The sequence below is a fragment of the Eretmochelys imbricata genome, chromosome 3, assembly GCF_965152235.1.
Source record: "Eretmochelys imbricata isolate rEreImb1 chromosome 3, rEreImb1.hap1, whole genome shotgun sequence".
Lineage (NCBI taxonomy): Eukaryota > Metazoa > Chordata > Testudines > Cheloniidae > Eretmochelys > Eretmochelys imbricata.
The window spans coordinates 31,772,077-31,784,396 of NC_135574.1; the positions used below are offsets into that span (position 1 = coordinate 31,772,077).

A 12,320-nucleotide genomic window follows, 5' to 3' on the forward strand; every position below is an offset into this window, starting at 1 on the left:
TTTTAATGTGCTGTGTTTAAAATTCATGGACCACATACTGCAACAAACACAGTACGCAGATATGTTTTGGTTGTTGACCAAGGAGAAATGGTCCTTTGTCTTTGCCACATCCCAGAAAAATCACATCAAGCCAGGGTGCCACCAGAGCTCTTTCAAATGGTTTGCACACCCCTCCCACTCCTGACTCAAGATGTGTGTCAGGGTGTTCTATGGCTGTGGGCACCTGAATCTAGCCATCGCTCAGGCAGGAGCAAAAACTCCACGTAGCCTGTGAGAGCATCCTAGCATCACCAGCCCTTGGCAGAGAAGGCCCTGTCTGTCCTTTCAAGGTTACACACACACACACACACCCTCCCTCCCCTTCCTATTCTCTCTCCCATTTCACCTTGCACATGACCTCTCAGGCTGGACAAACTTATGCTCAGTAAGAGAGCTGGGAATTACTCAGGGCACATCAGGATCAGTCTGTTATGTAGCTCATTCAGCTGTTTCATTTGTGTCCATTGGGAAGGAAGAAACTCAAGAATATGGCAGCTGCAGTAGAGAGAAAAACCAAGCCGTCCACCACTGAGTGCTGTCAGATACACAGGACCCAGGGCTTTAAGTGTGGGGATTGGAGGAAGAGCAGAGTGCAGGGCTGGTTATGGTTGTTCTGGTTAATAAAGACTACTCCACCCCACACTGATTGCAAGAGATGGCACTGACCTTCAATGGCCTGCTACATTCCCTCTCTTGCAGTGACATGCTTGCACATGCCTGAGACCCACTCTACAAAATGGCATCCTCCATGCAGCATGACCTCACACTTATGGGCTGTGACGCACAGACGACACCATTTTGTAGAGCAGGTCTCAGGCATATGCAACATTTCACTGCAATGCTCTACATCTGTCACACATTCTAGGCAGCTGCTGCTGGGGGCTGCCAGACACATTTTGGGGGCTAGACTGAATAATCCCACAAGGCTGAATCCAGCTCACACGCTGCCATCTGGACCATCCATATAAGTGACAATGGCACTTTTGAAAATGTTGCTCTAAGTGGCTTGAGAGCCTAAGTCTCATTTTCTAATGTGACAGATACTTTAGGAGCTTCAGTCCCAATAACTCCTAAGGGTCAGATTTGAAAAGGCATTTAGGAATCTAAAGCTGCAGATCAGAACTTAGAGGAATTTTCAAAAGCACATGGGTGCTTAACTCCCATTGAAATCAATGGATGCTAGGCACCTAGGTGCTTCTGAAATCAATGGATGTTTGGACTTGTTTTGAAAAATCTCATTAGGCAACAATCTGCATTTTTTAGCATCTAAATACCCTTAACATTTTCGCCCCAAGTTCCATTTTGAAATGAGACTTAGTCACTTCCCTTAGTCACTCAGATACTTCTGAAAATTTTACCCTAAAAGCATCAATAACACCAGCTCAGAATATGGAAAGGAAAATATGCATTTTATGGAGAGGATTCAGAGCTAAGGCCCCAATCCTGCAAAAACCAATGGACATGCTTAACTTAATGCACACGATTAATCACATTGAAGTGAAGCCCATGCGTAACTCTTTGCAAGACCAGAGCCACTGACCTCAGACATTTCACACATATGTGAAGATTCTATAATGAATCACTATTTTTGAAAGCACCTTTCCTATCTTTGATGTTGGCTTCTGCTATGCGTCACATAAATACAAAAACTCTTGATTTACTGAAACAAATTGTATTGTATTCTGCACTAGCTGACTATCACTAAAATGCCAGCTTTGGGAAGAGGAGGAGTCACCACATGCCTCAATTTCCCTCCTTTACATCACAAAGGCACCATCTGATCATGACAGACTAAACTGTTTTGTAATTAAAACCAACAGGAAAAGGCAGACAAACTATAATTCAGGAAATTATCTAGAAACAAAACCACTGATTTTCATTAAGAAATTTCATTTGCATTATTCTGCACCCTTACCTATAGAAACACTGTAACATTTTATCTAAAGCATACAAATATTTTTAAAAGATACGTTTGTAAAGTTAAATGTATAGTATCAGGCACAAACCTGCAGCTTTTCATCCACATCATCATCACTTTCATCCAGATCTTCATGGAGTAACCGCCATTCATATTCTACATGAACATGAGAATTAAATCTTCCAGATAATGCTTGAGTAAGCTAAGGAAACACAGTAGTCTGTTAGTAACAGTGCCATGTGCAGTAGTTATGAACAGTTAAAATATAACTTCCTTGAACAGACATAAAAATCAGTATTTTTTTTTCTTTTAAAGTGCAAATTATGTCTTTTAAAACAGAGAGTTTAGTGCTTCAGAAAGTTATTGGACAGGCAAGTCTGAAGACTAAAATCTTCTGTTTATCCACAGAGCAAATAAACCAGATGCAGCTTGGCCTTGCACTACCCAACAATGCTCCTTAATCATGTGTTGGAGTGAGAGGGTAACTCAGGTCTTATTTGCTTCAATTACTGGCTTCTCGGTTGAGACTGCCAAACAAAGAAGTTAACTATTATGGCAGTTTTTGATAGGTGGACACCAGTCAAGGAGATACTGGATTGATTTCATCAATTCATTTCTTACAGGACACTGAACAGATGCTGATGGTATTTCTGTGCTGCAAATACTCACTGAATACCCACTATGAACTACTAAATGTTCAAAAATAATTCTATTTATAAAAACAAAATCATAATGGAAGATGCAAAACTTACCAATTCTTCACAGTGTGTATGTTTTAAACGTTTAGCTATATCAAGCGGCGTCTCTCCAGCTTCATTGGCTACAATTCAGTGAGAAGAGAAAGTCACACTGCTGTGTGTAATAGGTGACATGAGCACATTATTAAACATGAGGTAAACCTATAGTTATGCAATCACAGAATCATAGAAACGTAGGGCTGGAAGGGACCTCGAGGCAGGACCAAGTATACCTAGAATATCTCTGGCAGATGGTTTGTCTAACCTAGTCTTAAAAACCTCCAGTGATGGGGACTCCACAACCTCCCTGGAAGCCTATTCCAGTAATGTATTTAACAATCTTTATCATTAGAAAGATTTTCGTAGTATCTAACCTAAATCTTCCTTGATGCAGAGTAAGACCATTACAGCTTATCCTACCTTCAATGAAATGGACAGCAATTGATCTCTGTCCTCTCCATAATTGCCCTTAACATATTTGAACAGTATTATGAGGTCTCCCCCTCAGTCTTCTTTCCTCAAGGCTAACCATTTCCCAGTGTTTTTAACCTTTCCTCATAGGTCAGGTTTTCTAAACCTTTTATTGCTCTCCTCTGAACTCGCTCTAGTTTGTCCACATCTTTCTTAAAGTGTGGCACCCAGAACTGGACACAGTACTCCAGCTGCAGCTTCACTAGTGCCAAGCAGAGTAGGAAAATAAGCTCCTATATCTTACGTATGATGCTCCTGTTAATTGATCCCAGAACGATATTAGATTTTTTCACAAGAAACGAACCGAACTAAGTTGAGTAAGTGAGCCAAACTAAGTTATTATAAAGCTGATCTTCTTCCCTCATGTCACCATCGCAGCATTTAGCTTGCTGCTGCTCATTGTGATAACTTACTGTGCTTCATATAGTAAGTTATTACAGCTCCCAGAAAACCCCACTATGTAGCCTGCTTACAGGCCAAATAAACAAAGAGATTTTTAGCTATATAGTGTGGTTTCAAAAATAGTTTAAAAACACTAGTTTATGCCCTTTGTTTCAGGGAGGATAAATTTTTTTAAATTAAAAATTGGATTTTTAAATTCAAATTGGATTTTTTAGTTCTGGTATTTAAATTATAATAAATGTACAGTAAACTTGTTTAAAATGAAATCTGCATTTAATACAAAATATGTTAAGGCCTAAATTTATTATAATTTAGTTATAAATGTGAAATGTGGTTTGATACAAGAAGTTTATGTATACAAAACATTTAAGGTTGTTTTAATACAAATATATTTTATATGCTTTTTTGTGTGTTTAATTAAATTCCAGTTACCATCCAAATGCAGCTTGACACACATCATGAGCAAAAAGTTCATCTAGTAAATAAGCGATATTTCATTCACCATTTTCTAACATACTAAAAATGTACATTTAATAAGAATCTGAAATATTAAGCTATTATGACACAGAGGCCCAGTGATGGTTCACTACTCTGTCAACAGCTCTTGTCAGGCCTGACATACTCACTACACTTAACACATACTAAAAGGTAGCATGTAAGACATCGTTGGAAAACTAATAATTCACTCATCATTAATATTCCTGCATGATGTATGTATGGGGTGTGTTCAAAGAGTTATGGATAATGTGTCTGACAATCAGTGCATAAGCCCAGTCTGCCCTAGACAATGGAATGTGTATTTGTTTGGCTGGCCAGCCTGGTCAGCAGGCAGAGACAAGGAAGGTGCATTTACATAAAAAGTAAATAAAACTATCACGCTAAACCAGCGAGGTTATCCTGAGAGTGAACTCAACAGACAGAGAATTAACATGGCTCCTGCACCTCAGAAAGACACAGGAGACTAAATTCCCAGGAGGCCTTCCTGACTTGTAAGACAAAGAAAATTCCTTTGGGAATATAAGGGAGGGAGAGAGAGAAAGAGAGAGACTCCATCTTTATCCTACACCTAAGACAAAGGAACCAAGCATTTTGTGCTCTGAATTGAGGCCTGGCCACTGGGTCTGGTCAGCCATGCTAGACAAAGAATGGTGAGAAAACTACATTGGGCAAAATCTATATTGTGTTAAGTTAGGTTTTAGCCATTAGAAAATGTATTTTTATTTTGGTTTGTTTGTAATCTGTTCAATCCTTTCTACTCGGCATCTCTTAACTTATTGTCCTTTTATTAATACTCTTGTTTTATTTTTACTATAATCCAATTCAGTGCTGTGTTTGAATAAAAAGGATTGTTGAAGTTAAAGTAATACGCTGTACTTTTGTCTCTTTAAAGGTGCAACAAACCTTATTACTTCCCTCAGTGTTCCAGGAGAGGGCTGGATACTTCATGACAGATGGTTTTGGGGAAATTTGTGACTGGCGTGCATTGTGGTCACCCTGCAAGTATTACTACCAAGGCTGGTGGAGACCAGGGTGGAGCTGGTGTGTTTTAGAAAGGCTGCTGGGATTAGACCACTGAATCAAGGCTGCTCAGGACACAGACACTTAGAGAACTACATGCTTGTCGACTGGATGCTGGTGTCTGGGCTGTGAGCCGCAGCAGAGCATTTTAGGCACCCAGGGTTACAGGGCAGGTGGCAACACAACCTCTCACTGGTCTGGGTTGAACCTCAAAATGTTATAGCTGTACAATTGCTTAAATAAATATATATAGTTATAGTGTACCATCCTAGGTAGCAAAAAGGTGTACCAAAATTAGAGTAAAGGCTCTATTTAGTTGCAAAACAACATGTTTTAACGGTTATATCAGCCAGTGAGAATGCATCTTTCTTTAGATAATAATGGAAATAGAAATGGGAAAATTGATTAAAATCGATGCTCTACCTCAAGTATTTCCACTTGATGATTTAAATTGCTAATTTTAATCAATTCACCCTGCTTTGTTTAAACTTGAATTTAAAAAAAAAATCAATATTTTAAACATTTCTTAAAAAATTGAGATATTATACAGTAGAACACGTTACACAACGGAAGGGGGAAATGCACACACATTACTAATCTTCGTTTATCATTGCTACACTTTTCTCAGACACCATTTGCAACGGTAGCAAATATTAAAATGAAGTACACATTATCCTTTTACCTATTTCAATAGAAGCCTTCCCTCTGAGCAGCAGTTTGAGGCACTCAACATTGTCAGTCCAACAGCAGTAATGCAAAGCTGTGCTACCCTTATATGTTTGCTTGTCAAGGTTGCCACTGTTGGGGGAAAAAGTTGGTTCAAATTAATTTCCTAGCCACATGCTAATAAAGTTCTCTTCCCACAAACACTTGGGGAACTAGATTTTCAAAAGACAGAATTAAAGTTTTTGCATCAAATTCACCCCCACTGTAACTCCATGTGGAGTACTATTTCATAGAGCTCAAACAGTTGCATTTTAATAATTAATTATACACTTACCTATTCTGCACTAAAAAGTCAACTATGTGAAGGGAAGTTCGATCAACTGATCTAACTGCAAGGTGAAGTGCTGTTTCGTCTTGCTCCTAAATTTAAAAAAACAAATGTTTCTTTTGACTATCTGCTAAGAATATTTAGAGAAAATGTCTCACATTTTACACTGTACACATTTTACACAGTAACAGTGCAACTCCTGAATATGATTTCTGCCTGCCTGATAAAGAAAAAAAAAAATCACATTTTCCCTACAAGTCTGAACGTAATACTCTTCTCCGGACCTTTACAGTTTAGAATATCTCAGAAAATATTGGGCTCAATTCTCCTTTCACACCAGTTTTACACTGATGTAACTCCATAAGCATCAACAGAATTAGTCTTGGTTTATGCCTGGATCAGTGAGTTGGAAATCTGAACCATTGTCTCTAATTCCTGGTCTTGCTTACGAGTGCTTTTTTCTACAGCAAACTTTACAAGCAGTCCAAAGTAGTACAAAGAATCCTTTTTCTTACATGTCTGGCTGATGCATCTTGCTCACATGCTCAGTGTTAAACTGACTGCCAAATTTTGGGCCAGGAAGGAATTTTCCCAGAGGTCACATTGACAGGGACCTTGGGAGGTTTTTTGCCTTCCTAGGCAGCCTGGATCACTTGCTAGGATCATCTGGGCATACCCCATCTAATCAATTCTCTGCCATTGCAGAAACCTTGGGCATTAGTAGCATCTTGGTCTCTCCTGTTCTCTGGCCATGACACATAACAGTTTAGTCTCCTGAAGACTGAAATGCTTTAGTCCAACTAAACTTACTGAGCTTAATAAAAAGAGTTATTGGAGTGAAATTTAATGCTCTGTGATATACAGAGGGTCAGACTAGATGATCTAATGATACATTCTGGCATTCAAATTAAATCTATTAAAAGAATCTAAAATCAAGTGAAAATGGCAAAAGGCAGCATTTACTACTTCTGGCCTTCATACCACTGTGTATGTGTTTCTTTTAACTCTATAACCAGGCTTAGTTACACTACACCAAGCTGCCAACTTCATAAACCTGAAAGAGTTAATGTACATACAGGAGTGCCAACCTGCCGTGGGAAAATCCAGCTGTAGTTTTAAAAGCTATGGCCCCCGTTCATCCACCCTCTCTTCAGCAAGGCACTTAAAGTCTCATTGAAGTTACTGGGACTTAAGCATGTGCATAAATGCTTTGCTGAATTGAGTCCTAAAGGGTGAATTAATTCTGGATATGGGCTTTTACAAAGGGGGATGCTTGCTGTGTTTAATATCCAGAAAGGCTGTCCAGCTAACTGTTCAGATTTAAAACTTAACTAAAACAAAACTAAGAACACAAACAAACAAAAGTCCCTCACAGCTGTATAAAATACTTGGAGAGTTCTTTCTAGTAACAATAAAGGAATCTATTTTTGAGCCTGAAGTCTAGTTATCTCTTTCTTCTTATCAAACTGGAAAGCTCTGATTTAAACCCCCACCCCGCAACCAGAATTACAAATGTGTTTTGAGAAAAGCTTGAAGTTATCAAGCACAAAAAATGAGTTGGTTTTTTTTTTTAATGTTCCAATTCTTCTATGTGGCTTTTCAGTCAATTAATGTTGCTTTTAGCAACATTAGCACTAAAGGCTACTTTCTGAACAGTCCAATTATCAGATCTCTTCCTAAGCAGATTACAAGAACAACAAATGTGGAAGACCAAATAATCCCAGAAAAACTGATTTTCAATTCTAATAATGAAACTCTACTAGCACGTCAGTCAGATGAATCCAAATGTTAAATTTTCAATATCCTTACACATGCTATATTGAAAGATATTCGTGTATAGAAACTCCCCCTCCCGCCCCGCAAAAGACAAATAAAACTGGTTAAAATAAAACAGAAAACAGACTTGAGTTGTTTTTAAATAGTGTATTTTAAATCATGAAAATAAATTAAGAATGATTTCAATTTTGGTTAAATTCATTTGCTCTCTTCTTTTGCTATTACAAAACATCTTACAACAACAAGGACTTATGTGAGTTACTCAAAAATTATTTGTTGGCACTTTCGTTAATAAAAACATGCTGCATCTCTTACTAAAATGCTGGATAGGAAAATTTGCCACTCTTACATGTCCATTGGCAAGTGGAATTTTTTCAGTCAGATCCACACCATCAGCATATACTTGAACCAATCCAAAAATGTCTCTTGCTTTGACTGCTTCGCAGAGACTATGCAGTTTAGCTGCATTGTCAACATGTTTCTTCCTTGAATATTTTCTCTCAATATACTTGGCCGTAATATAATCTTTTCTTGCATTCCTGAAATTGAATATAATTTACTTTTAAAACTTTTAACAGGATCTCTACAGACACACATACATAAACAGGCAAAAATATTTTAAACACAATCTCTACTCTGGGGAAGGGTTGTTTCACATACATTGTGATACTTCCCTATTCTCACATACATATATATGACATGCAGTTTGTTTTATACATCCAGTGTAAAATACAAATACAGTAGAACCTCAAAGATACGACCACCAGACTGACCAGTCAACCGGACACCATGTGAAACCGGAAGTAACCAATCAGGTAGCAGCAAAGACACCTCCCCCCCTTGCAAAAAGCAAATATGATACTGTGCCTGTATTGCATCTTAAAGGTAGGCACATCTGGGCTGCCTGTCCCTACCCCAAGAGCAGGGCAGCCCCTTACCGTTAGTTAGGGGGTGCAGAGCAGGAGACCGGGAGGGGGATGTGCTTTTACCCCCGGGAGGGGGACACACTATTTTCTCTCTCACACACACACACACACCCCTCTGCCGGGAAGGGGACAAGTTTGCAAACTCATGCCAGTGGTGAGTAGGACGCTCAGCTGCTGCTGAAGCCTGGCCTGGAGTGTCAGCTGCTGGAGCCTGAACTGAGCTTTGTTCAGAGTTATGAATATTTCAGAGTTACAGACAACCTCCATTCCCGAAGAGTCTGTAACTCTGAGGTTCTACTGTATTAAAGTTATGATGAACTGAACATCCAATATCCTCAGTGATATAGAAAAACACTGACATTTGGCAACAATTTTGTCTCTTCTAAAACCCTGATGTGAAATTGCGCTCATGATTATACCAGATTTATGCTTGAGAGTCACCTCAAAGCTTCATATTTTGGTTTGCTGACACTAACACTATGTAACATGCACCAAGCTAGCTTGTTTATACTAGTTGCTCGTGCAGGGGTACAAGAAACCTTCCTTACACCCCTGCACATACTACCCAGACCTTGGATCCAGATTCATAACAGTAAGCAGGTTCTGTATGCCCTCTACTTCCCTTATCCAGAACATATAGGCAGGGAATGGGTGGCGCCTTGGAGCTATTGGTATGCATGCTGACCAATATTGTCACACTGGTTACTTGTACTTCCCTAACTGTCACTTCTTGTCTTATACTTAGATTGTAAGCAGGGACCATCTTTTTGTTCTAGGTTTGTACAGAGCTTATGAACTAAACTAGTTACCTGTGTATACATAGGAAATGAGTAATTCTACTTCAAAGATACTATTCTTCACCCAAGGAACTCTTGCTGTCAAGAGACTATCATAGCTTGCCAGAAAACTATAAAAACAACTCTTGGGACCCGATCCTTTCAACTCAGATCTGCTTAAGCTTTATCAGGGGAAGTTTGAGCCGAAAGAGTGAGGTCTCCAGCTCCATTCTGGATCACCTTGATACTGCACGTTGGACTGAACCTATGGACTGATTCTGAAAGAACTCTCTGCAATGCTAAAGCTCACCATCTCTACTATGAAACTGACCTAAGAACTCCGAATATGTCTGTATGTATAATGATCTTTTAACCAATACTCTCTCTCTTTTATTTTTTAATAAATTTTAGTTTAGTTGATAAGAATTGGGTAAGATCTGAAATATTCATTAATACGGAGGGTAATGTGTCTGATCCTTTGGGATTGATAAAATTATTTATATAATGAACCAGATTTCAGTAATCTTCATCATATTTGAGTTGGCTGTCTGGGAGGAAGCCCGTAGGCTGGGTTGCTTTAAGGGAACTGTGTTTTTGGCTTCTGGGTAACCAGTAAGGTATTGTGGAAGCTGTTTTGTTGCTGGCTTGGTGAATCTAAGTATTAGAAATAACCACCAGTTTTGGTGACTGTCTGTCCCACTCTTTGCAGTTTGCCCTAACTGAGCAATCTCAGCGTGGACCACCTGGGACCTTGGGCACATTGAATGAACTGTATCTCTTGGAGGTATAATTCCTTACCTGTTGTGGTCTTGAGGTGGTGCAGATATATACTACCCTATACACAGGGAGCTTGTGGCAAAGCCACAATTTAAGCCTTAGATAGTATACTAATGGGTGTATCAAAAATTGATAGATTAGACAAATCAGAGTAGATATACAGGATGGAGTCACTGAAAATGAAGGTAATTATTCTTTCAATGTTTGGAAACTGTCTACTCTTTCTTTTTCTTCCACTTTAAATTAGTCTATGAATATATTGTATAAATTAAAATCTAAATGAAGCGGTCAGTATTACAACATTACCAGCTCCTGAGAAGACATCTAAAGAACAGGGAATGTGATATTCAAATACTTAGTCAAATACAAATGAAAACTGCACCAAATGTAAGCACTTCTATGCTTCTACTCTATTGTTTTACATTATTAAGTTTGAATTGTTTTTAAAATCTGCTGTCATGAAACATTTAATATATGCTCTGTTACAGATTACTGAAAGAGCGATGGCAATCAGAGCAAGTATGCTTTGTTCAAAGCTTGTTCTCCTGGTTTTAATTTTTTCATTGTCTATCAGGCTGTCAAAGGAGCAGGAAGCTTGTATGCTTCAAAATCTTCTCTTGTCCTTCTTAGACAGAATTTCATTTTGTTTAACGCTTCCCCCTTCTTTCACAGTGCTTAGCCTCTCCGATTCATTTTAAAGTTCCTCACAATGTTATTTTTAGTACAACTGTTGAATCCACATTCTTAACTGTTGGTGGGTAACAATTTCAATTAGAATTCACATGTAAAGTTAGATTCATATGAAGTGTTTTGTTAAAAGTTTCTTTTAATTCAACACATCTTTTTATTTGTGCCACCCATCTAAAAAGACTATGTGGTATTTTTTGCAGACTGTTATTTTGTACATATCCCAGGAGATTTATTTGGGCAGATGAGCTGTATCACACAGATTTATTTCCTATCCTTTAAACAGATGACAGTGCAAATGATTTTCATAGCTATGAGTCATTAATATGAAAAAACAGCTTTGTTTTTGGATTTGTTTTCTGTTAAGTTGAACCTTCCTTACAGCACCAAACTAAAGAAATGGTGGGCAACAGAGAAGAGCCGGGTGGGTAGCACTCCCTGATATCATACTGCTAAGCCAGGGCAGTTTCTGACTCTCCGGGAGCTCACTTCACCTGGGGACAATTTTTCTCTCTCTGAGTTCATGCAGTAGGGAAGGGGATGGGGGAGCAGCTGGGACTTTAGGAGCCTGATTCTGCGAGGTACTGAGCCCTTCTGTTGAAGTGATTGGGTACTGAGGATGCTCAGTGACTCTCAGCAGGCTGTTCTTCATTTTAGTTTCTTTTTGTCTTTAACAGTGTAGGAGAGGACATGGACTTCAATCCTTGGTCTCCTACTATAGCCGTGCCCGGGGACTTCAACATCCACATCAGTCAGTGTGAGTTTGTCCATAACTCGTAAGGTAAAATGGAGGGACTTACTAACACATAACCTTCCCTACTGAAGAATCAGAGGTAGGGGGAAATTACGTGAACATATACTTTACTTATCATTAAGGCACCAAAAAAAGGGTTTTGCCACATTTGTGATGAAAATCAAACAGTCACCCAACATGGAGTGGAGAAACACATTAAGCAGCAAAAAAGACATTTCTGATGCCAATTTAAATACTTCCTGTTTTCAACAAGTAATGGATCTATACTTACATATCACTGCTTGGATTAGGTTTGACTGTCTCATCGGCTGGCAGACAAAATTCCATAATTTCATTGAAACCAGCATTCCCAATATTCTTGGCAAGCTGTTAAAAATAAATACCTATGTTTCAAACAGATATGTTCAGTAGCTAGCCATAAGCACTGTGCAGTCAGAGAACAAGATAAACGGAAATCAGGATTTTGGGGTTTTAGTCCTAGTTCTGTGACTGCCTATGTGACCTTGAACAAGTTACACAACATCTTTGGGTCTCATTTTACCCAT

General features: G+C 38.7%; 1 protein-coding gene across 2 annotated transcripts in view; it reads right to left on the bottom strand.

Annotated features, from left to right (window-relative positions):
* The window catches only part of ASAP2 (ArfGAP with SH3 domain, ankyrin repeat and PH domain 2), a 166,377-nt gene that overhangs the window by 31,624 nt on the left and 122,433 nt on the right, over nt 1-12,320 (bottom strand). For both annotated transcript variants that reach the window (XM_077812548.1, XM_077812547.1), the window contains exons 16-21: nt 12,047-12,141; nt 8,205-8,394; nt 6,086-6,171; nt 5,768-5,883; nt 2,710-2,777; nt 2,046-2,159 (exon numbers count right to left, since the gene is read on the bottom strand). In XM_077812548.1, the coding sequence (XP_077668674.1) occupies nt 2,046-2,159; nt 2,710-2,777; nt 5,768-5,883; nt 6,086-6,171; nt 8,205-8,394; nt 12,047-12,141 (669 nt within the window). The remainder of the gene's footprint in view (nt 1-2,045; nt 2,160-2,709; nt 2,778-5,767; nt 5,884-6,085; nt 6,172-8,204; nt 8,395-12,046; nt 12,142-12,320) is intronic.